Genomic DNA, 26,708 nt, shown 5'->3' with positions numbered 1-26,708 from the left:
CTGGTCCTGGCTCTACCACACTGTGCTATGTGGGCCTGAACAAGCCATTTCACAAATCTGGGCCACTCATCATCTGTGAAATAGATTGGCTAAGGTCATCTCTAGTGCTTTATTGGCTCTAACACTCTAATATTCATTCTTTGCATCAAGAAATCCATTTCATTCCTCTAGAATGCAGCATCAGCAGGTGTCAAGGACTCTGAAGTATATTTAAGAAATAAAAGGGATAGACCAATGTCAGCTAAGCTGTACAAGCAGCAGAAGCTTCTCATGATGAATGCCTATAGATAGGAAACAGGATGAAAAATAAAGCTGGGCACCAGTCCAAAGAAAGCATAAATAGAATTTAGGCTAGAGAGAAGAGTATTATATTTGGTACAGAAGACATTTCTTATTGAATGCCCCTAATGCTCATACTATCAAAACCATGACATTAATTTACTAATAACAACATAGTCTAAAAATTATATTTTCACTTTGAGGACTTAGGAAAGACTGACACACTTCCCTAACTAGCTATTTTTGTACCTGAAATAGTGTTTCTTAACAACACTATTTAAGTAAGGAAATATTCAAACAAAGTCAAAGGGGGAATTTCAAATCTCCTTTCACTAAGGTGACCCGAGTCTTCTTATAAGAGAGACAATTAATGCTCCCCAAGCTACAACAAAATCAGAATACAAAGAGCTGGCCAATCATTCCTCAGGAGGTATAAGATGGATGATTAGAGAAAGACTAAGGAATACTGGCCTGTCCCTACAGTGTGTACTGAGAAACTGCACCAGACACTAAGGCTAAACACCACAAGGACAGAGTCTCAACCCCCCTACAGATTCTTTCAAAATTTTTCTAGAGATATTTATTAGTAACTTCTCAGGAAGATAGGCTCACTTTGCAAACTGCTTACATTCAGAATCTAGTTTTAGATATATCATTTACTAGTCAATTTCTCTTCAATAAAAATATTTACCAAGAAACTCAGAATAAAATAAATTTCTGAGATAATTTATGTTTGACGCTAAATAAGTCAGATCTTGATGACAACTGTTTTAACCATCCCAAGAATAAGATGTCAATGGGCCAAACGAAAACAGGGTCACTAGAAGTAGAGGTACTTCATATTCGGATTTGCCTACTCAACATTTTAATATACCCGTCTTTATCATGTGTGTTCATTTTATGAAAAATGTTCATATTTAATTGATGTGAACAGGTTAAGGAAGAAATTCAGATTAATTTGTCTGATGATCAATTAATAAATAACGGCAAAAGGTCTTACGTGTAATAGAAACCTAGTGCCAGTATGACACTGTCCAAAATTGTTTCTCTGATCACAGGGGAAACTATGGGAAACACTAAGTCAAACAGGTTTACTTTACTGCATGATTTTTCATAGTTTTCAATATAGTGATGGATTTGCAGTGTGGATCTTAAATAGGGAACTACGAAGTGCGGCATTTCTCAAATTTGTGTGTCAATGGAACACTTATTTGAGGAATATATATGGTTATCTCATGGGATGAAGCTTATATATAGAACATCTTTCAACACACTGTGAAATCTCTTGGGCAATCCTCTAGCTCACCAGAGGTTTTAAACAAAAATTTTACTATGGCAGAAACCTTCGTTATCCTCCTCCACTGAAAAAAATGACAATAAATATTAACTCAGTTTTTCAGGAACTGTGTATTTCAGATCACCCACGTATTATGTATGTTTCTATTATATTGTTCACCACACAAAACGCTAAGGAGGAATAATGGGTGAAGACATAAAACTTAAATTTATCTAGTACTGCCATATAACTCTGGCAGAAGTTTTACAACAGATAAGATAATACAAAACTGATGAAAGAGGAGAGCTGAAGACTGTGAGATATTTCCTATGGCTATAGCTTAAAAAGGATATACGACTTGTTTAACATTATCATCTATTCCAATATTTAAAATGTGACTTTTATGCCCTGTTCAAGCATCTTCCTTTTAAAATGGGAGGAACAGCTACTAAGTAACCAAATCATAAATCATATCATTTATTGTCATGGCCTTCACACCACTTATGACATAAGTCTTTTTATGCCAAAGAACTGGCAAAATTCACATATAAAGGATTCTACTTTGCTTTAAAGAAAAAAGGTAAAATTCAATATTTAGACACAGACACACATGAGACAAGCCTCTGTTTTCTATCTTTTCCAACTTTTTAAAAACTCTGTCTCTTCATAAATGTCACATATGCTGCTCACACTCATTTGGAAAATAAATTGAAAAATTTCTTCCATTTGATTATCAATGTTCAAGAATAAAAGCAAAGACAAACCTTCCTGAAAAATTTCTTCCATTTGATTATCAATGTTCAAGAATAAAAGCAAAGACAAACCTTCCTGATGAAATCATGATGAACATCTAAGTATTATAACTAAACCATAATAATTATTAATCAGTTTGGATTAAAGACAATCAGTTTTTACTTTATTCAAATATATAAATATATGTATATATATTGCATATACAAAAAATTTCATATGCTGTGTTCTATGATCCTCAGTCTATAGCTAAAGGAAATACTATTCTGAGCCCAAGACTAAGTGCTACCTCTCTAAAAACTTTCTCAACAAACAGGACGAGAATAAGCCCTGCTGTCTTGATAAAGAAACAGCTGAAGGAAATAGGTACTACTACAGAAAAAAGTGAAAATTGAACTTAGAAATTACCCAATGTAAACTTCCCCTCCCCAGCCCTCTACCTCATTTAATCAATGGAAAACTGAAGCCAAGAGGTGAATTGTCCAAAGACACATCACTAATTAGGAGTCAAGACTTCCAGCTCCTTTCTTCACACTACGTTTAGGTATATCCTTTATATCATTTCAAATATTTAGTTTTATATTTTTGGTTAGAAGCCATGTAAAGCAATTTCATATATACCATCATTCAAATTGAACAATAACATGAAAAAGCTAAGGAATCTGTCTATACTTCATAAATTTTTAATGTTTGTAAACAACAACTGCAGGAAGCATTAACTATTCTATCCCAAGAAAATGTCCCTTTATTATTTTTTGGCTTATTCTAAAAATTAGACAAACCTTCAAATCACTAAGATTTTGAACTACCTAATCTTCAAAATATATTATATTTAAGACCAAATCATCCAAGCCTTTCATTTTCATCCTTGTGATAAAAGGGGGCACTCATACACCACCTTGCCTTTTCCCTGTTAAAAAACAGATCATAACTTCTTCTTACACCCCAATTACATCAGTCTAAATTTTTATATATTGACAATATGAATAGTACCATTTACTTTGTTGTATACACCATAAGCAAAAGGACTAAACAAACTTAAGGGAAAGGACATTAAGAGAATTCTTTCCTCTCCCAAACACAATATTCTCCATGTTTCTTATTGTCACAATGCTAGATCATTTAAGCTCAGCAAACTAAAAAAATAAAGGTTAACATGATATTTCCCTCCCCAGACACACAAACCCTTTCGAAGCATCGTTCAAAGCTTTCATTGTCCAGCTCACGGGATCCAAAGGTCCAGTTAAAGCACATACAGCTTAAAAATATTTTATGCTTTAAACAGAAAACAAATCCCTCTTAAAACTATGTACTACTGATGTAGTCAGTAACAGAAAGAAAATCCAGATGAGTAAAATGGCAGTACCGAATGATTTACAAGTAGCCAACATCATTTCTGCACACCTCGAAACGCATCCCTTTAAATGTGAGTAATCTATCTAAAATGACATACCTGTTATTTTGTCTCTTACAAGCTTACAGGATTCTATCTCACCAATACTCCCAAAAAGACTCTTGAGTTCCTCCTGTGTCATGTTCTGAGGAAGGTAATTGACTATTAAGTTGGTCTTGCTGTCCTCTGTATTCCCAGAGTCAACTGGTGATGAGCAGTTGTTGTTAATGGTGGTGGGACCATTGGCTGTGTTATTGCAAGTTGGCCCATTAGACAGTTGTGTTTCCATGGCAGCAATTACCTGCTAAAAACAGAGAAAATAAGAAATGTCAGAATTCATATTTCACAACCTATTGAAGATTCCATCCAAGAATCTAAACACTTGTCACTAAATACAAGTTGTTCTCCTGAAATTACCCAAAAAAACTTCAACAAAAAGTGCAACACATATGCTAATTTTAACTTCGTATTATTCAATTTAAGATTACAGTTATACTTTCACATACATATTCCATACATGCACCTACATATAATTTAAATCTGAAATTAAATACTGTCTAGAATCACATTCTGAGTCTATTTACATCCCCTTACTCACCTGCAGTGTCCACAGACTTGAGGAAATTTAGTAAGACAAAGGGCACTGAGTTGAGCCCTGCCTAAAAATCAAAGTATAAACAGAAGTGCTTAACATGCTACCAAAAACAAACCAAAAAATGATCTACCTAAATTGAAGAGATTTTTCACTTAGCCTAAGATGTTCAATTCCCTTAAACTGACATCGATCGATGAACTTAAAATCAAGGTGCTAGCGTACGTGTTTTAAAAAACATAAATTTGTCAACATGTACTGTTTTGGTTACATATTGAAAACTTTTTTGATTGACAATATCTTAAACCTCTATTGTTGTTAAGAAATAAGAAAAATCTCAGATGATTTATGTTAGGGAGTAAACGGATTTATAGGATAACTTGGGGATGTCACTATGAATACTTTGTCTCTCTTGTAGAATCTAATAGGCCATTCTGGTCAACCTCGGCAGCTAAAGATCACCAACAATTCTCTCCTGGTCAGTTGGCAACTGGCCTACAGTATCAAATAAAATTCCCAAACAATTCAACATGGTATTTTCCCTTGACTCTGATTTTAAGAAAAATAAAAACTAGTCCACCAAAACAACAATGTAAACATATCAACTTTTGCAAACAGACCAGCCCAAGGAATTTTCACATTTGAGCAAATAAGCCTGTTGAAAATGCAAGCAATAAGGTATCCATAAACTCTAAATACCAGATAAACAGCAGAGTTGAGGAAAAGGGCCTCAAACTATTCAGGCTACTCTAAAAATCACTTAAGCAATTTTGCCTCTCATTTCCTTAAAAACAATCATATTCTTTCAGCAAAAGAATCACAAACCACAGCCCCAATTTTTCCAAAAGTATCTTCAAATAACTATCTACTTTGGCCTGCCAAGATTTGGGGGGAATCCAAAAATCAAAGTATCACTGAAAGGATTACCCTTCATATTTCATTCAATACATTTTTCATTTCCACAAAGAAGTGCTCAAAACTGATCATTCTGACTGGACAGGATGCTACTTTTAGGGAAACTTTAATATACAAAAGGCAAAGAAAAAAAGTAAAGTAGAGGGAAAGAGGGTTACAAGGAAAGAGAAAAAACTTTTAAAAAAGCATATTGCCTAAGAAAAATAAGCAGGCACTTCAGTGGATAAGTATTTAGGAAGAAATATCTGCCAAGAGATATTTATAAAAGAAGGCAGTGTAGGACAGATTGAAACTGGTCAGATTGGTCAAGAAACAGTGCTGTTGTAATTAAAAAAAAAGAAAGAAAGAAACAAAATCCAGAATACCTGTGAAATATCAAACAATCTGTAACCCCTCCATGAATTCACATCCTTTATAAAGAAATGGATATTTACTCTATAAGCTGCCAGCTACCTATCTTCACAGGGGCAAAGAAAAATAAAGAAATCCTTAGAATTTGTATTGAAAAGGGACACTGCAATAATTCAATATAGAGATCTTATTAAAATGAACAAATCTATTTGAACTGAGAAAGGTTCTTTTCCTAATAAAACTTAACTGTCCCTGTTTGTAGGACATTAGCTGTGGATCAATCTCTTCACAGCAAAATTCTTGTGCAGTTAATCTTTGCCCAGCAGTTATACAACAATATGCTACAAGATGGGAGTGGTCAGGGACAATTAAAAACAAATCCTTATTCAAAAGTTCGGTTATGTATAAAATCTATGAGTCCCAAATGCGAAATTCAGAGTAAACCTCACAGGGATGGTATTTAAAATATAAAGTGTTCATTGACTGAAATTAGCAGGATTTAACAAGGACAACAAACACTCCTCACTTAATTGCACATTTATTTCCATGTTCAGGTGGCAAGAATGAGCTCCTAAGCCAACATTCAAGTGAACAGCTGCAGTAGGCTGTGTGTGCTGAAAATTACAGCATCTCTCAGCTATAGGACCATCTGCTCAGAATAAAATGATACTAATGTGCTATATTTTACAAATAATGCATATTCCATTGATAGGCTCAACACAACTGTTCACAGAATGCAAACTCTTTCAACAGTTACTGGGCAAATAATTTTCAGCCAGATTTACAATTTCAACACAATTTTTTTTGAGCATAGGAATTGTAAATAACTTCAAAATTTAGTAACCAAAAAAATACATAGTAAACAGAATGTAAAGATTTATGGTAACTTAGTATTCAGACCATACCAAAACTTTTTTTTTTTGTTTTTTAAAAACGCTTGTCACTCGTTTCTTTGAGTCTATGCTAAATCCTAATTTAGATTATAAAAAGAACAAGGTTCTGATGCTACATATACTGCTATAGATAAAATTGCAATGTGCTTTAAGTCCTAATGACAGCCATACCACAATAGGTTAAATGTAAGAATGACTAGTATGCCAAATGAAAGGTTAAAGTGTTTGGTATGGCCTCAGCACTCCTGCAACATGCTAAAAAGTAGCCTACAGAATTTAAGAAAAATCCCACAGACCCCGGTCCAAGGCTCTGCTGCCCACGAACCACTTCTAAGCAGAGAAGCCACATCACACAGTCTGACTGCCATGTTAGTTTGGAGTTGCCGTCTGCAATATGGACACAAAAAGTACCGTATGTTAGATGAGCAAGATAATGCAACAAATCAATTTGTACAAAATTTACAGTGTTTGTATTGATATTCCCAGCACGTCCATGCAGTGTGGCTTAATTGAATTTGAGGCAATTCCAATCTAATCTTTCCAAATTCATTTCAACATGTAGTTTTCTTGCATATATGTAAGCATTTTTAATCAAAAGCCTGATTTTAAAACAATATTAACTAGTTATCTTGATGTCTATCCTAAAAAATACTACCTTAAACCACATCTCAAAAAAAAAAAAAAAAAGAAGCAATACTACATGTTATTTTTCTCTTGAGGTCATGGGAGAAGGGTAGAAAATAAGAATGAAATTATATCATTAATAAAAAAGGCAGTCACGCAATTCATAAATGATTCTGTTTTACATAAAAGCACTTCTTCCCCCAAGTATCAAAAGAGCATTAAAAGAAGCTATATTTGCCTACACTGTTATGTTACACTACAAATGATCCTTAATCCTAGGGCTTAAAATTAAAAGTGAATTGAAATTGTGAGGTTTTTCTGCCACCATAGTCAAACCAATCTCTAACAGTTTCACTGAAAATTGTTCACATATACTAAGAGGCAGTAAACCAGCATCTTTCAATTGAAACAACTGGACCAATAAATAGGATTGTTTTGAGAAATGCTCATATAGGATGTCAGCTTTGTCCCTGAATGAATTCAAGTGAACATTTTTAAATATGTAAATTGTAAACGCAGCACGATCTGAAATTAGTGCTGCTATGAGGCCTCCAATATAGTGAATGGGCCATTTACCACTTATTATAACTTGCCCAAATACTAAACAGAGCCACAATATTGGCACAAAAGCCAAAGTTTACTTTTTAGCCATATATACAGCTTTTTTAAAGGGCTAAAATAATATTCAGAAAGCCTAGTGTCTAAAAATAGAGGATGAGCAACAAAGAAGGGTCAAAAGCATCTTTTACTTACATGTTTGTGATTATAAAAAAGTCATCCTTAGAGTTAAGCCTGGATATGCATTATTTACTATTGATGCCAGTGATGACACATACAAAAATGGATTCCATTTTCTGGCATCTACCAAAAGGGTTAAGCATACTCTTTAAAGGATGCCATGAAAATGTTTTACTCTTCTTCCCTTCTCCCACTGTGACCAGAGAATTCAGTCTGACTCTATGTTCTTCAAAAAAAAAAAAAAGATAGTTGAACTGAACCTGTGAAAAAGTAAAGCTCTTTATATCCACGAAATACTCTGATGAGAACCTACTAATTGCAGTTAGACTACATAAGAAAAAATAAATAGGACCATACCCAACAGGTGATAAATCAAGTTAAATTTGTGTCCTGAATATCTTCAGTAGCTGATAGCTAAATATTCTTCACTACATAAAACCATAGACTCAAATTTAATGGCCTCAGTGCCTTCTATTCCATAGGAGGCAGAGACTAATGAGCTCATCTATTGACACCTCTTTTTTCTGAAAGCCCCAGGGATGCGAACAATCAGTTTATTGCACCAACTAGCAAGGAAGGCTGTATATGGAAAATGATTCTACTGCACTTTTACATTTCAAGCACCCCAGACAGTGTCTCTGCTTGAGGCAGACACATACCTTTTATAGGAAGTTATAAATAAGTTGTTCACATGACCCTTACCTTTATGCTGGCCTACAATTCAGTTACTAAAAATGTAAAGCTACTTCCCCTTCACTTAAGGACAGGCGATTCTGCTCTACTCAATCTACCACAGAAAACCGGGCTGTGCACTATTTATAGATTCCACTGGCTCTGAAACTCTCTGGAAGGGAAAAAAAAAAAAGCCATATTCCAGCAACACAGCGGCATTAATTTGAAGGACCAGAAAAATAATGTTTTAATATATGTTCACCTCTTAATTTAGACATCAATTGTGCCAATTCAGACTGCTTTTCCTATTTTCCATGTAATACTTTATGAAAAGATGCATTCACATATACCAATTTAGAATATTCTAAAACTTCACCAGGCTGCAAGAGATAAAGCTGGGGTGTTAGTTTGTTAAAGCATGGATTTTTTTTTGGGGGGGGGGGGGTTGTGTTTCCACATACAGTTTATTTTCAAAAAGCCATAAAGGAGGTTAAAATGATTTTTCTTTTTTATTTCAGAGGCCTTCCATGTACATCAATATCCACAGTTTATTACGATGGTGGAATTTAGGAAATCATGCTGTGATTTGATTTCCCATATCTAGAAACAGTAAGTATGTGAGAAATCAAGCAGGTTCAACAGTTACCTAGTCATAGGAGAAAAATGACCATGGCCTAAAGTCCCTACTTTATACCAAAATCCTAGTAAATAATTCTGCAAATTAAGGTAATTGGCTTCTTTCCTGTTTACAAGCCTATTGCAGAGAGGCACTAAACAAGACAAACAGATAAATACTTTAAATATATTCTGAAGGTTCTCATTAGGATCACATAGTGTAATGTCTCCAGGGAAAAAAAGGTTTTAAAAATCTAGAAAGCTCCTGATGTGGGGACCAGATGTTGGTTGAGGGCCACAGCAGAACTGCTGAGAGCCACCACACAGCCCTGAGGGAGCCTCCCCAATCGGGGCTCACCTTTTCACAGCTAAGGTTACCTGCCATCCTCATCTGGGTACTGGACCATCACACTACAGCCACCTAGGGCATCCTATCCTACTCTCAGGCAATTCCCTGGCTGACTTACCTCACCCTTAAGAGCTCCCTGCTGTCTATCAAACTGAGAACAAACTACTTTGTGAAAGCAGTCATGATATCTGAAATTCTCTATACTACCTTTATCAGTCCACTTACATAAGTGCCTAAAAATCTGTACCACTCCTTGTCCCTCCGAGAGGTTCAGTACATTCCCTCTTCTGCCTCTGCTCACCCAGTTCCATCTGCCTGGAATACCCCACAGCCCCATCCTTATTTCAGGGGCCAGTATATGCGTAAGGACATGAGAACTTTCTTTAATAAATGAAGAATGAAAGGGCATTTGCCTCCCTAAATGAGCACAAACTTGTTCAACTGCTTTTCTATCCCACCTCCAAGTATTTCAAACTAGAGAAAATCATGAAAGCATATTTTCAATTTCTGACGCACTCCATCAGCCACCCTCACCCAATGAAATCCAAATTGTTGTTAAATAACATAACAAAGGAAAGCATTTATTTTCTGAGCGATGAAGTGAGTATGTCATAATTAAGTAATGGATCTCAAATCGTTTTAACTTGATACCACCTAGAAAAGTTTAAGCAAACGTAAAAGGCATAACCTCTCTAAAAGCAATCACAGCTAGGGGCAAGGATACACTTCTCCCTCACACTCCAAAGCTCTGTCTTGGATAAAGTGACCTTGGTCTTGACACTTTATTTGTGATTAGAGGGTTCTCAATACTTCGAGTAGCACAGCACCAAGGCAGGGTCAGTCCAGTGCAATGACTTTCCTCTCTCAAGGACAAGTTACAAGGTACACAGAAACCTTTGGTCTCTAAATTAAAAATCCAAACATTTTAAAAAGAAGAGGAGGAAGGGGAGGGAAAAAAAGATAAAAAAGAAAAAAGACAGCAACCTGTCCAAAACACCTCTGGCTTTTGGAAACTTGAGGCAAGGAGCTAAAGCACTGGAAATAATCAGTGATTAAGTAAGAGTTTACAGATAAGCTAGGTAAATAGTTGATAGAGTCATCTGTCTAACATAAACCATTCCCCCAAAATCATGCTTTATCTTTCCCATTCAAACCACTAAAATACCATTTTCAGGATACACTGAAATTTCATAATACACTTAAATTAAGCAGTGGAATAATAACCAAATAGTAAAATGATAAAGCTGACATGTCAGTTACAGTAATGTGCCATTAGCTTGTTTTCTTTAAACCCCTAAGCTTTGCTTCCTAGCTTGTAAATAAATAAATAAATAAATGTTTGTGGCTTCAAGCTTCATGGTATTTACCCAATGCTAGAATTCCTTTCAACTCCCTTCCCCAAATCCATACCTCTTCAGCTCCCTCATTGACTTTAGGATCCCTCGGCCTCAAACTCAGATATTTGGCCTTAGGCTAACAAGGGTCCAAGAGCTGCCAGAGACAATGCCTCAGACAGCTGTGGGAGTCACAGGGAGAACGTTTTTTGGCAGCCAATACTAACATTTCTCTGCCTCTGGGCCCTTTATCACTCCTACACACAAACTACAGAATCTTTCCTGTAAGGGTCTCCAGGGTTTGTAGTTTCAGAGCTAGCAAGATGAAAAACTTTGAGGTTAGACATTAAAATAATAAGTTTAGGGCCCCAAATCCTATCTTTTACTCCAGGTATATTATAGGGATCCATGTTGGGCAAGATGAAGAGCTGGTGAGAAAGATGTGCTTAAATTTCACACCCTATTCAGTCATCCACTCATTCAACAAACATTTGTATGCAACTTTCATGAGCAGTTCTAGGTGCTTGAGAGACCACAATGAAGAAGCATCCTGGAGTATATATAATTGCAGGAGGAGATGTGCACAACAAAGAAAAGACAAGCATAATAAAATCACTTAGTATATTGGCTAGAAAATGAGTGTGCACTGGAGTAACTGTAGAGCAGGGTAAGGGGAATTCAGAAACGTGTAAATAGGAGATGAATGTTTTCCAGTATTAAACAGAAGACTCAGTGAGAAGGTGAGCTTTGCGCACAGGCTGGAGAAAGACAAGATGCAAGAGTTAGCTGCTATGGTAGGTAAACTAACACTCTCCTTCACCCCCTCCCTCCTCCAGAGAGGACCACAATCTAATCTCCAGAATCTGTGAATAGCTATGTTACATGATAAGGGGGAATTAAGGCTGCTAATCTAATCAAATGACCCTGAGATGGGGAAAGGAGCCTGGTTACCCTGGTGGGCCCAATATAATCACAAGGTTATGTGCAGATGAAAGAGGGAGGTGAGAAAGACTTAAGGTGGCCACTGCTTACTTTGAAGACAGGAGGGGCCATGAGCCAAAGAACAGGGGCAGCCTCTAGAAGCTGGAAGAAGCAAGAAAACATTATTTTCGAGAGCTTCAGATGAAACACAACCCTGTTGACACCTTGATCTTAGCCCAGTGAGACTCATTTCAGGTTTCTGATCTCGAGAACTGTAAGAAATAGAGTTGTATGGTTTAAGACACCATGTGTGTGGTGATGTGACAGCCTGTTCCATAGGGATATCTACAAGAGGAACATTCCAGACAGAGGGCCATGCGCATCTGCCTTGCAGACATATCGCAGAGGCTTCCAGAGTAGAAGAAGGTGAGTCAAACAGGTAATGAGGCCATACCACTTCACGCCTTGGAAGCCAAATAAGAAAGGACATTGTAGAAAGGTTTTGAGCAAAAGCAACACTGGGCTATTGCAAAAATAAATTGCCAGTGGGAGGACTAAACAATTTTGGTAGCAAGACAACCAGCAGGACGCAACAGCAATCATTCAGGTGTAGGATGATGGAGACTCCAATCAGGTGGACATCAGAAGAGGTAAGATGCCGGCTACATGCAGGAGGAAGTACTTCACTATGTGTTACCTGACTTGCGTCAGGAAACTGTTTAAATCCATTATGAAGACACTGGTTTAGATTCTAACTGCTCACATTCAAACAAACCACCAAAGAATGTATTATGTTCTGGGCACTAAGAATACAAGATGAATAAACAAGAGGAAGAACTTCAACAGGGAATTCTTTCTTCAAGAGGGGAGGAAAAAAACAGGTTAAAAAAAAAAAATGTAAAACCAAAACTCAGAGTAAGTTCAGAGATATAGTACTGAATAGAGTTCATTATGTTGGAAACTGATTCACCAAGTTTGAGTGCTCTCTTACGCTTTCTGAGTTTGAAATAAGAAAATATCCCAAAGTTCCCCTTAAAAAACTTAAAAACGAATGAGAAGGAGCAACAGTTATAAGAAAATGCTACATTCTATGAAATTTAAGTGAACTTCTTAAAATCTATCTTCTTCAACAGGGCCATTTATACGCTTCCACAGCCTGACGGTTAAGCCATGGGTTAACTCAATCTTGATTATAGGCTAGGATGTGCTAAATCATTACCTTCTGATGGTGAATCATTCCAACCTCCCTCTTTTCACTCCAACCTCAGTGGACCTAATTAATTTCCATACAATTATTTGGCGATATAAATTTAAATAGGATAAGGGGACAATGAGTACAAAAAAACTAAGGATCCCCACAGTTTGGTAGCAGAGTTTTCATTTGGTATAGGCAGATAAATTTGAATTGCTAAATTAAGACAGTTAACATATTAATCAACATAGAAATTGGATTAACTTCACTTCCTTCTACAAAAGCCAAAGTGAACAGGAACCCCCTCAGGGTAGCACAAATTGTGAAAGGCTGATTGAATTCCTCAAATTAATCCCAGTAGTTGAGTGTTTTCGTTAAAAAGGTTAAAAACTACTCAAGTACGGGATACAGACACTAAAACACTGTCATATTCAAGTTTCAAAAGCAAGAAGAATGCCCAATCGTAAAGGGAATATAAAAAAAGAAAAGTTCAGGCTCCAAAATATCATTTTTGGCTCATGAATGTTATAAGGGGCCACAAAACTGGATCTGGTCATTTGTGTCAACATTTTACTTTTCACCATTATTTAGCAAGACTTACAGGTGGAAAACCAAATGCTATACTTTGTATTTCACCCCAAGCAGCTTACACCAAAATAAACCAACCTATAATGTTGACTAACAAAAACAAGAATTTCCCTAAGGACACTGGGAGGCTACAAATACTTCAGTAGAACTTTAGAGAAACCAAAGAGAAAGATTACACCAGAGGTTATAAAACCTTGTAATTCACTGATGCATAGTAGAACGTGGGACAATGGATTGTTCCCCAGACACTTACCAGACAGACATGACACAAAACCTTGAGCTACCAGCTAGGTCAGATCAATACATAAGGCTAGCTTTCTCTCTGAAACATGGATCTTCTCACTTATTGGTATGTATCTACGAAATGTATTTTTTTTTTAATTAATGTGTAAAGTCCTGATCTCAAGAGATGTATACTTCTGGTGTAGAAACATGACTATGAATTATTTCGTACGGAAAGTTGGGACCTCTTAGAAAACAAGAATCACACTAAGGAAGATATTTTATTTCTTTCAGTTCGCCTCTTCCCCTTTCTCCCCAGAAGACAGATTTTTAAAAAGCCTACATCACAGTTAGGAGACTCCTAGGTCCATTTGCAACTTTTAGGATAATTAAGCTCCTGGTTATTTACTGCATTTTAAGAGGAAAAATAAGGGCAGTCATTTGCATGAAATAAGATTAAAGTGTTATATTTATCCTCAGTGATTCCAATGGGGTAGGAGAAGGTGAGAGAGGGTTTCACAGGGAAACTTCTCGTTATTCTGCATCCCAAGAATGATTACAAGAGTTAATGCTACCCACTACAGATCAGCGATGGCCTTTCTCAGCCTCTGATCCTGTCACTTAATTACAAGTAGGCAAAGGCATCCCCCTTCGCACCCGATTACTGATTTCCTATTGCCTCTCTAGCAGATTAATGAACGGGACAAGGCACCAGGACTCCCTGACAATGGCTCCCGGGACAAGGCACCAGGACTCCCCGACAATGGCTCCCGGGACAAGGCACCAGGACTCCCCGACAATGGCTCCCGGGACAAGGCACCAGGACTCCCCGACAATGGCTCCCAATCATCTGATCCAGAAAGGCGCCTCCTCTTCTGCTGTTCTCAGACTTCCCTCTATGCAAATTATCTGAATATCACTAAAGAAAAGCACATTTCAACAAAAGCTTAAGGATCTGGAAAGTACACAGGACAATTTATGGGACATTTCCCTTCAGATTATAGGTGAGAAACAATGAATCAAGTGTCTAAGCATATATATGTATGTATGTGCTTATCTCAGAGTTGACAAGAAAAGCAATGTCTATCTCCCACAGGCTGAACTTGAGAAAGTGGGTACCCATGGAATCTTCATAGGCTACATTTTAACATGGGAAACATTTTCCTAAGACACTCAAACCACAAAGGCATCTGTTCCTTGAACCATTTCCACTCTGGGGAAAAGCAGAGGGAGTAAAGAGGTCTGTTCTCTTTAAAAGCTTTAACTACATACATATATTTAGTCAGATAATATGTCAGAGCTCTTTACAAACTCTAGAGTGCTAAGTGAATATTCGGAGCTATTATCATTATTGTTGGACAAAGGAAGATGCCACTTTTAAAATGTTACCACAGAAAATTTGCTTATCTCTCTTTCAAGGTTAAGGCTTCCTCATTTTTTTTCATGTCAAAATGGGTGACAAGTCTGGAGAGTTGTGCTAGGAAATTCTCAACGTGAAAAGGGAACACTGTGGACAGAAACTGCATTATGCAGACTTTTCCCAAACATGACTGTTAACTCCCGTCCTGGGCCTCAGAAGCAGATGCTGTGTTAAACTACATTTAGCACAACACAGTCACAAATGGTGACTAAGGAGGATAAGAATTTTTTTTTACTTCGAAGGCTACAATTTTTAACTCCAGACCTCCAAAGGCTATATTTAAATAAATAGGGTGACAATAGCCTGTTTCACATTATAATAACAACCTTACCTATTTTAATTTGCCTTAAAAACTGCACCCTCCCCCCAATCCAAAAAAGAAAAGCACACATGCCTTCCATCCTCCCCAACTCAAGTCTTCTCTGGTCAGCCTCTTGGGATTTTAATAATTAAGATCAGAAATCCTCTCTGGATTTTAATATATAAGATTAGAAATCTTTATCTCCCTGCTCCTTTTGCTAAGAACTCTAACCATGATCCAAGCACCTTCTATGTACATTCAGATTTATTACGATGCAGGGAAAAAGGTAGTGTAGAAGTCTCGTCCATGGTTGTACTCTAAAATGTGGATTGACATATATGCACATTCTGAGATATATCACAGGATGCCAGTTTCTACAATTTATGAATCAGGGAAATGATCCACACATCTATACAAAATCATACAATCTCATATCATCTTTCTCCTACCATGATCTTCAAAATGACCTGAATGTAAACATTTTTTAAGATCACAAAAACAAGTTAAGGCATTCTCCTGAACTCTCCAAAGGATTTGGGTATGTTTTGAACATCTTTAGGAAAGATGTTCAGATTGCTCTTATAGTGGCATCCAATGAATCTTATGACTAAAAGAGGGTAGAGAAAGGTAGGCAAGGCAAAGAAACAGGCATTTATTGATTATTCCATGCCATGCAGCATGCGAGGTATCTCACACACCCAATATCATTTCATTGTCTCAAGTATTATGCGCTACACACATTATATTCAATTTATAGATGAGGATTTCAAAGTTCCAAGAGTTGATACAGCTAGGAAACAGAGAAACTGGGATTTGAAAACAGTGCTGTGACTCAATCTAAAGCCCGGTAACTGTTCTCTGTGCTTCCAGGTTTGCCCTCTTTCTAATCTATCCTCCATTCCTTAAGTATAGTGATCTACCAACAAATGGTCAGCATCCAACAGACCTCTCTTTTTAAGGCCATCACTGATTCCAGTTACCTACAAAGTAATATCTAGACCCAGAGTGACCCATCCAACTTCACCTGGTTTCCCCCACCTACCTCTGCATCCCCACATCCCAATCGTTCCCCATCTCAAACATTAAGCTCTAATAAATTTCCAGTAGCTCCTCTTAATTCCCAGGCTGCTTACTCATGCTCTTTTCTCTGCCTGCAACATCTTCACCATCTTTCTTCTGGCTAATGCAAAAATCCTCATTGGGGAAAAGGAAGCACAACTTCTCTAGGAAGCCTTCTGTGAACCACTGAGTTGAGCCTGACTAAGCCTTCTCTGTGCCCCCTTTAAACCCATACACTCAATTCGATCTCCTCAGGAATAAATGTAAGCAGATCTCCATACGTACTATTTAAGGTTGTGCGTAAAAGAAAATCCTCATATTTACTCTGTGATTTTACATTCCCTGCTTTCTACAGGGAAACTTTGCATTTAAGCTCTATGTACCTGGAGGATCCAGTTGGTCATCTCAGGTCATTTATAAAATGAAAAGCAGATTATAATTGGCTGTCATGCCCCTTCACTGATACACACAGGCATCATTCCATTTGTACCCACTAATTCTTACATGCTCAAGTTTCAGGTTGAATTAGTATTTAAAAAATCCTATCTACAAGAGTGTTTTTAAAGCCTAGAGAAGGATGGGCTGGAGGGAAAGATAGATGTGCTCTATTGCCATCACATCCCAGTTCAAAATAAACAAACCTCGTCTCCAATAAGAAAAATTAAGGTCACATCTGACATTAACACATCTCTCCCCTAGCCTACCCAAAGTCTGGTATGTAGAATAACAAAAGGCACAGGAGTACAGAAGAAGCCACCCAAGGCCAGAAAGCAGTATCCTTGATTCGCTGGATATTTTCAAGGAGCCATGCAAGACACCAGGGGACACAGACAAACATCCCATCCCTTAGGAAGCTTCTCCACAAGCACGCCTGCACCCAGAAAAAGTCCCTGAAAGGCATGCACGGCAATCTTTAAGAAACATAGTCAGGAATAATAATATCGCTGTATGACCTTTGCTAAATATTATGCTATCCAAAAAAAAAACATAAAAAGGCAAAGTCACTACTGTTTTGAAAACTACCACCTCTAACTTCAACATCTGAGCTTGGACATGTGCTGGAGGAGAAATGGAGCATATTTTTCCCCGGTGTATAAGACGCTAAAGTTTAACAGGAGAATTGTGCACAGCATTCTTATTTAACATTAAACCTAAGTTTTGACTATGAACATTTGGAACTGCAAAGCAGCACAGGCTGAAGTTTTTCTGACTAAGGGCTGCTAGGAGTTTCTTGATAGCCATTTATTTCCTGGTACAACTTTTATCCCATACAAAGAATCGTTTCCTTTACGTTTAAAAGAACCCCTCAGTACAGATTTAACACACAAACTGTTTACCACTGACAAGACCTTTGGAAAGTACCTATCACACAGCAGACAGTATGCTCGTCTAGAATAATCATGACAATGACATTCTCTTTCTAAAAAGAAACTTTCACCATCATCTACTACTTGAATCTCAGCTGGATTTGGGCTAAAGGATACTCAAGCTAATTTTGAAGGGAACTCCAGCCCCATACTCAAATTTCTCACTCTTATTATCTAAGGAGTGAAGAGATCTCCTCAGGTGCTCTCAGTTGGGAATCTTTTTTTTTTTTTTAAACAAGTTCCTTGGCTTGATTTCTTTCTTTTTTTTTAGGTGGGGGGCACGGGGATTAAAAATAATTCTACAATTTCAGATTTTATTTCTAACTGCTCTAAGGTACTGGAGGCTATAAGAAATATCAGTACAATGATTCAGCACTCATACTCATTTGTTAACACGACCTTCTCTGTATAATTCCACCTTTGATCTTTCTACTACTCTTTAGGGATGTTTGGGCCATGTCCACCTTGACTTGATTCTGATTGCCAATCTCTGGCTGGGAATCAACACAATAAGGGAAATAGAATTTTCTAGAAATGTCATTTTTCTACACCCTTTCACCCCATGTGCTTTGAAAGTCACCTTTTGTCAGGCTAAAACCCAGTATTCATAACCAATGGGGAACTGCAGGCCTTGAAAAGGAGTCAAGGAATTAGGACACTATTTTTCATGCTCCATTTTGAGAAAGAGCAAGAAAAGGGTAGAGATGGGGGGGTCTGGGGTTATCGAGATAGAAGGAGGAGGAGTAAAATTAAAACTGGAGAAAACTTCCACTGCATTTGGAACATTTAACTGCCATCAAATCAAAGAAAACACAATTACTATGCACCACTGGGCAAGACACAGCGGTATTTCACCTAAGAGACTCCTCGCTCTAACTGAAGATGACCTATATCTTTACTTGCTGAGACTCAAAACACACTGGCCTCCTATATTAAGAGACCAAAATGCAAACAAGTGAACCTTCCTATTTAACTGTCAAGATTGGCTACACATTAACTAAGACCTAATAAACACAGCCAACAGAAATGAGCCCAGCCAGATGGCCAATATCAAGCATTTCATGGTATGACCAAACCGTAGCTAGGACCAAGAGGAAGAAAAGTGGGGTGAGGTGGAGGAGGGTGGAAGGTAACAGGAAGACAAAAGTGTTCATGATTAAAGTGTTATGCATTCAAACAAATGGCAAAACATGATGACTACAGCAACAGGGAAATTGAAAATAAAATTAAAGGGTAACAACTGACTGCAAAAATAATCCATGCACAAATCTGAAAAGAGGTTACAGGATCACATTTTGTTCTGTTTTGTTTCATTGTTTTTATTTCAGAAGTATAGTGTTTAAAAAAGTCTCCCCTTTCCCCAAACAAATAAAAAAATAAAAAAAAACCCAAATCCTAAACAAACTCCAACAACTCATGTTATTAACATTTCTAATTCATACACTCTGGCTGTGAGAAAACGAGTGAGGCTCCAAACTAATGGAGGCTAAACAAACTTTCCAGGTGGGTTGCTCTATAATACAGGATCACATATGAAAGGAGAAAAAAGGAAAACCACTAAAAAGTAGCCATTACTAACCTCATAATGATCACCAGCATGCCTCTTGGAAGAAAGTGAAAGAATAAGTAGAAACAAGCAAATCTATAACATACCTCAAAATACCCGAAGCCAGAGGTGATAACTGGAAGCCAAGTAAATTTAGTCTGCAAGCAAGTATTATTTGGTCTGTCCAATGACTTTTCTTTTTAAAATTATTTAGTGACCAACATTTAAAACTTTAGCAATTTAGCAATTTCATATTTTAAAAGTTTTGGGGGTTTTTTTTTGGCTCTTCTTTAAAAATAAAAACAAATAAAACCAGAGAGACTGAAAATCCACATTTCCACAAAGCTATCAGTCAGTAGGTCACCCTTTACATGGGACACATTCACTCCATTTCCTCTAACACCAGCTTTCTTTACTCTTTTTCCTTAATGTCCTGGCCCCAATAAGGGCTGAATCCCACATTAAAAAAAAAAAAATCATATCCTAAAGGTACCAACAAGGCTCAAAGATGCCAAAGAGCTCACAGCTTTTCCACCATGTTGTTGGAAAAGTTCTGAGGCCGGAGTTCTGTTGTCATTCTGAAGAGAATCCCTAGTGTAAAATCCTCAAAATGTCACTGAAGATATAGAACAGAAGAAAATACCAACGATGGCTTGAGGTGGGGGTGAATTAGCCTTAACTATTTTTGACATATCACATTAACCTAAACTCGCTGATCTTTAATTTTATGCCTAATCTTCCAGAGAAACATTCCAATGAATAAGAATATCAACCAGTGAAGCAAAACAGCATCAAATCTGTATTACTGTATATCCAAATGTGATTGGCACATGCATTCAAAGCACTCTAGAATGATCCATTTTAGCATATCATACTTCTTGGGTTTGGACTAAAACGTCTAATGTCCACAAACAAGCATATCTTGTTCCTTTCTGGGGGATGAAGAGAAGGACCTAACTAAGGATTTTAATAACAGAAAGGAGGGCAAATTGTTTTATCCTGGATAAAACAGGATACGGGTGATACATATATCAGAAGCCCTTGAATCAATCATATAATTAAATAACAAACTCTAAAAACTGCCATGAGATACCACAAATTACATTCAGGAAGCAGAAAAGAAGGTAAGAATGCACAGTAGAAAAGTGTAAAGAGATCTTATTCAAGATACCTTTCCAGCTGCCTTCAGTTTACACAAATAGATTCCCCTAAACACCTGCTTCAAACATGCCAAGTGGGCAATGATAAGACAAAGGTGATTCCAGGGTTTGCCGATATTCTTTCAAAGCCAGAAGGGCAGACAGAAAGTAAAGCCTGCCTTAGTTTTAACAGAATGAGGGTAGGTTTGGAGGTGGTTGAAGGAATGAACACTAGAGGGTAGGCTTTAGGCTAACTGAGAATCAAACGCCTTCTTCCACTTTCCTCCCGCCAAGCTGCTATTCTGTTTCCCAGAACGATCTGCAAAGTACAGCAAAACTTGTCCTCAGGTCCTTATGGTACTATCAGAGAAATGAGAATTTTGTTAAAATCGTGAGGTAATTAATTCACCATTCTTTCCAATTGGAATGTCTCTTGAAATAGAGGTCTGAACAACCTTCATTTCTAGAATTCATAATGGTGGTTTCCAAGAATACCCTGAACAGAAGTCTTTCAGGGTTGAAAGGTTCAGTACTTTCAGGCAGAGACCAAGAGAAAACTACCCTTTTCACCTCTGCTTGTTAACTAAAAAGCCACAGCTAAAAATAAAAAGCCAAAGAAACTCAAAAATCGAGGGTTTTATAGGGCACATTAAATTATTCTGTATCAAATGCAAATCTTTAAGGTTGAAGACAGATTACTGCTTTAATTCTATGGACTTTTTCCCAGAATCCTTGGTTATTTTCCTTTAAAAAAAAAATTTCCCATGAACTTCCAATCCCATCTCTATGATGAGGTAAAGAGGTATGAACTGCTAAATGTAAAGAATATATTACCCATTCTGCAAAACTTCAGAGACAACCCACAGGTTGATTCTCTTTTCTTTCATGGCTCTAATTTAAAAGGTGAAAGTGGGAACAGACCAACATTTGGCATTAAATAGTAATATAAGAATCACTTTATATTGTTTACTAATCAAGTTTATGAGATTTCAAAATAAAAAGGTATTCACACAAAAAGAACTTACCAAACAGAACCTAAGTTCTCACTTTTTACTTAAATATAAATGCTGATGTGTCCGTAGTCACCTCCCGACCCATTCCACCATATCTGATTATTATCAGCCCTTAAGGTAAGTTTCCAGCCTAATAAACTTGGAAAAGTGGCTTCCACCTACCAAATATCTCCTATTTAACAAAAGCCTTTAAGTATTGAGTCCATGTGGGTTTCAGTATAATCACTTCGCTTATGAGGTTTCTGGTCAATTTACTGCAAGCTTTGTAAGGGTGAAACTATAGAACATGTGAAGATCAGACAAGAGGTATACCATACAACTTGAACTATACCAGCCAAGACTCTTATTACATATGTCACTAAGGACTGAGACTATAGAAATAAGAAAAGTGGAACAGTCTAAACTCAAATCAAAGTTATATAAAGCACAGCAGCTCCCAAGTACAGTCAGTATTTCCTATATATAATATTTCAGAACATAATGTAACCATCTTTATTAAAGGGCTTCAGTTCAGTTCTTCGGAAGGGTTAAGAGAAAGCCAGGTAAATAAAAGCCAAGAAAAGAAAAGTCTCAATACTATTTGCATGCCAGAAATTTTGAGTTTAAGCTTTCACACGTCAACCAGAATCAGAACTGGGAATGGCCTCAGAAGGGTAGATATGGCACCTGTAGGTCTCAGGCTAGAAAAGACAACTAATGAGGATATAGAAACAGACCAGAATATGGTAAAAGCCCAAAAGAAACTCAAAGAAGCTGGTGGCTAGTCCTAATTTTATTTCTTAGTAGTTTTGTGACCTGAGACAAATTTTAACCTCACTAAGTTCTCTCATCTATAAAGCACAGGTTTCTTCTGCTCACTTTAGTGAGCAGGGTTGTTAAAAGAAATAAGTTAAGCTATAGGTGAAAGAATGGTTTATAAAAATTGTAAAGCACTATAAAAAAAAGTTGAGCACTGTTCTTAAGACACTGACCTTGAGAATTGTTTTCTGATCTCGTGTTCCCCCTCGTAAAAGAACATTTCTAAACTACCCTAAGGTCAAGCTGTCACAATACTATGACTTGGGAAATGCAGATGAACAAAGATACACACACGAAGTCACTCCTATATATACAGACCAGGCTGCATTTTCTTTACTCCCTCTACAGGCCATTTTCCATTTTAAATTTACTTGTAAGATAACCAGGAAAATATCATACAAGGTAACCATGAAACTATCATACGCTAAGTTCCGAGTATCAAACATTTAGGCTTCACAAGCACACAGAATAGCATTTTTGAGAAAAGTTTAACATAAAAATGCCTGAGCAGATAATCAAATCAAAAAACTTTATTACTAAACTGCTTGTGCCACACACACACACAGAAAAACCATGTCCTTTAATCCTCATTTGATATTGCTAGGTGGGATCTCTTTTTATTGTACCCATGGAGATGTGTCTCCACCCATTCAAGGTAGAGTGGCTTAATGGAGTCTTTTAAGAGGGAGCCATTTTGGAAAGAGCCAACAGAGGCACACAAACAGACATCTTTGGATATGAAGAAGGAAAACACCCCCTGGGGGAGCTTCATGAAAAAGCTGGGAGAGAAAGCAAGCAGATGTGCCCATGTGCATTTCCATCTGTGAGAGAAACTCTGAACTTCAGTGGCTCCTTTCTTTGGAGTTAATATGTCTTTATCTAGGTGCCTTAGTTTGGACATTTTCATGGACTTACAACTGTGAACTTGCAACTTAATAAGTTCCGTTTTTAAAAGCTGTTCCATTTCTGCTACATTGCATTCTGGCAGCTTTAACAAACTAAAACATTTCTGTTCAGATGCCAAGTTACGTCCCATACATTATAGATATCTGCAGCAATTCAAAAACAAAGTACTTGGTGGGCAATTTTACTGGAAGTCTAGCATAGAGCTTACCACAGCAGCAATGAATTAATGGTAACTTGTGCTTAAAATTAAATGTCTGGCATTCATGAAAACATATGAGACTAGGTCATTTATGAATTAAAATTAAGACTGAAGGTAATTAGAATGTACCATCCCACACCAATAAAATAACTTTACACTACCAAAATTTATTGATAATAAACTTCTTACAATTTTATATAACCACCAAAGTTTGGCAAATAGACTTAGGCACAATGTGAAAGCATAACCGAAGATAGAGAACCCAGGGCAAAGGAGGTGAAAGTGATGGCTAGGAAGAAAAGCAGAAAGGCCAAATTTCTTTCACAGTCCTGCTCATATCCTATCAGGCCCTTTTTTTCTTTCTAGCTTCTCATCAGACCTTTATCCCTTCCATTTGAGAGCTCAGCTGGGTCCCAAAATATTGTATTCCAAGATACCAACTAGCAAATATTTGGCTAGAAAGGGCCACTGCACTTTCTAAGCAGACAGTAAACTCATACCTCAACAGGGCATTGGTGACCTGAATTATTTCTTCCAATACTGTGAAAGGTAGCCATCCTCTACTCTCTGGGATGTCACCGATGATGCACTGGGCATAATTACACTGACCTCATCTATGAAGCTTAGGTGTTCAAAGTAAAAGAATAAGAAATGGTATTAGCCTGTAAACATAAAAGGAAATGCTCAAGCACCAAGGATGGGAGACAGCAAAATTTCAGCTCACACAGTGGGAGCCACTTCAATGGAGTGACTGCAAGCAAAACCAAAGAGGTTAAACTGAGGAAGCACATAAATTCAGAGACTACGGCAAACCTGTACAATTCTAGACAACTATGAAGTGGCAATGCACCAACCTGAAAACATGGAAGTTTATTATCAAATAAAGGCATCAGAGGTCTATGAGATGGAGCTTGCAAAAGAGTTTCAATAACAACTAAAAGGACAGAGAAAAAAAAAACAGCTATGCCTCAAGTATCAACACATTTAAAGGCCAAAGATATGCATACTCATTTTAATTCACAAATTTTATGAAATGTGCATCCAGGGCACAGGTCATTTAACCAAGCCCTAAAAAAAAGGAACATGTTCAGATATGTTCAAATAGGGGATGATGTCATACAACGTGTTAGGTATGGTAGGGGAAAAAAGCACTGTATAAATTATAATCCGTGCCCTGAGGAATTGCATGCTAGGGAAGCAGTTATATGCAGCATATGAAAACCCAGAAAGCAGAATTTTAGAATTACAGAGCCTTCAGAACTTAAGGGTTCTTGAAAATTATGCAGCTCAACCATTTCATTTTTTTCAAATGAAGGAAATGACGTCCAGAGGTTGGCTCAGAGTCACTGACACTAGAAAAGGAGAGAGGTATGGCTCCAGGCTCTAACTCCCAATCAACCACACTGCCTATTAACTTTTTAATCAGGAACTACACTTGGCAAGTCAGAGCTCAGAAATCAGAAATGTACAAAGAACATAATATCTTTAGGAAAAATAAACAGACATGGGCCTAAGTGCCAAAAACTTTACTAGATATCATGAAATAATATTACCAGTTAAGAAAAGATGAGAAATATATTGAGTTTTTCATAAAGTAAAATTTATTCAATTTCTCTTCTGAAATTATGTACATCCTACTTTTGGGTGTCTAAGCACGCAGGTAATGGTGGTAATACATCAGATTTTTTTTAATGGCTTTCCCTGGCATAAGACAGCTGCCAATCCTAAAGTCTCTGTCCCCCAATCATACCTCCCCCACTTTTTTATTGTATTTGCCTGAGCAAGACAAGTATGGAGGAAACTATGTCACAGAGACTCCTCTCACGTCCAACCCTCTAACAGAGATGTTCACTGCATTGTTCATCAAAGCAAAAAAATGAAAACTCAAATGCTTATCAAAGAAGCATTATATACAAAGGAAGATAGGAAGATAAATAAATGGTCATATGTCAATTGAATAATATTAAGAAACAAAATAAGGTTGTTATAGATTTATGATGTTAAATTTAAGCCCCATAGTTACTACAAAGAAAATATCAGAGAATACGCAAACTCATATAGATGGAAAGAATGGTACAGAGAACCAGGGGTATAAGGTAGGGGCAATGCGGAATTAATGCAAAATGAGTGTTGGTTCCTGTCTGAGGCGATGGGATAGAATACCAAAGTATATTATGAACTGAGAATTTTAATAAGTTTAATTTTGTGCTCTGGAGGACAAGAAATATCCATTTCAAATTACGTATTTTTCTAAAGTTTTGCATTAGATTCTCTTAAGGATAGGATGATTTTAAAAAAATGTGAAAGAGAAAACACCTTTCATACCTCTTTAACTTAAAATTTCCCCTGCAGACACTAATCAGCTGTGAGACAAAAAGCAAACCTAGTTTGCCAATTAGCATCTGCTCAAGGTCCAGGTCAACCTGTAAACAGGTTTTACTGAAGGGTATTGGCCAGCTCCAACCTGAGAAAAATAACAGGTCAAAATCAGAGAAAGTCCAACCAAGATGGTGGAGAGAGACACCGCAGGCTCTGTCCACCCACAGAAGCTTTAAACCACCACCACGAATTAGTAAAATTATCTTTCTCAGAGCTCCAGAAAACACTTAAAGGACCACAGTAACAGGTTGTGCACCAAATCAAGAGAAAGGCAACTTAAAAGTGGTAGGATCTCAGAGCACCCTGGCTGGCCCTCTCCCCACCCCTCATGGGCTAACAGAGCCAATGCACAAATTCCTGGTCCCGGTTCCAGAGGGAGTAGAGTGACCCTTGTGCACGTACTAGGAATCTTCACATCTGGCCCAATCTGTCAGGTGGTGGACTGAGGGACTTGTCCACCCAGTACCTGCCCTATTTATAGAGGCAACTCAAAGTTCTCCTATAGAAAGCTGTGAGAGACCAGCCACATTGTGCTGCCTGGGGCAAGGAATTCCTGGTTGTTGGTTATAGTACATATGGTGCAATGCCCAGGATGTGAGGAAATTGTTTCCTAAGGAAGAGGGGATATTAGTATCCCATGTAAAGGGGAAATTCCTGGGGCCAAAGGCAGGCATGCCTAGAATGGATCAAGGAGGCTCTAAATTGGCCTGAAGTTATTCTCTATCCATATTACTGTATGGATAGGCCCTGAAGGGGAGAGCACTGCCAAAGGTCAGTCTGCCAAGACTGGGAAAGGTGTTTTGTTTTATCCTTTTTTTTGTTGTTGGTTAGGTCCTAGAATTTAAAGAAAGTTCTGTGATAACACTAGCTAGATATA

The 26,708-nt window shown here is 37.3% G+C and overlaps 1 protein-coding gene across 17 annotated transcripts in view; it reads right to left on the bottom strand.

Moving 5' to 3' along the window:
- ELAVL2 (ELAV like RNA binding protein 2) overlaps positions 1 to 26,708 on the bottom strand; it is a 557,044-nt gene that overhangs the window by 490,752 nt on the left and 39,584 nt on the right. For 7 of the 17 annotated variants that reach the window (XM_077148015.1, XM_077148012.1, XM_077148014.1 and 4 more), the window contains exons 1-3: positions 19,505 to 19,870; positions 6,746 to 6,836; positions 3,759 to 4,002 (exon numbers count right to left, since the gene is read on the bottom strand). In XM_077148015.1, coding sequence (XP_077004130.1) covers positions 3,759 to 4,002; positions 6,746 to 6,817 — 316 coding nt within the window. In that variant the 5' untranslated portion in view covers positions 6,818 to 6,836; positions 19,505 to 19,870. Of the gene's footprint in view, positions 1 to 3,758; positions 4,003 to 6,745; positions 6,837 to 19,504; positions 19,871 to 19,894; positions 19,960 to 26,708 lie in introns of those variants that run through there. The other 10 variants (XM_077148027.1, XM_077148030.1, XM_077148029.1 and 7 more) reach the window with 7 other exon arrangements.

This window comes from Tamandua tetradactyla, chromosome 2, assembly GCF_023851605.1.
Source record: "Tamandua tetradactyla isolate mTamTet1 chromosome 2, mTamTet1.pri, whole genome shotgun sequence".
NCBI classification, from domain to species: Eukaryota; Metazoa; Chordata; class Mammalia; order Pilosa; family Myrmecophagidae; genus Tamandua; species Tamandua tetradactyla.
This window is presented reverse-complemented; position numbering and strand designations above follow the sequence as displayed.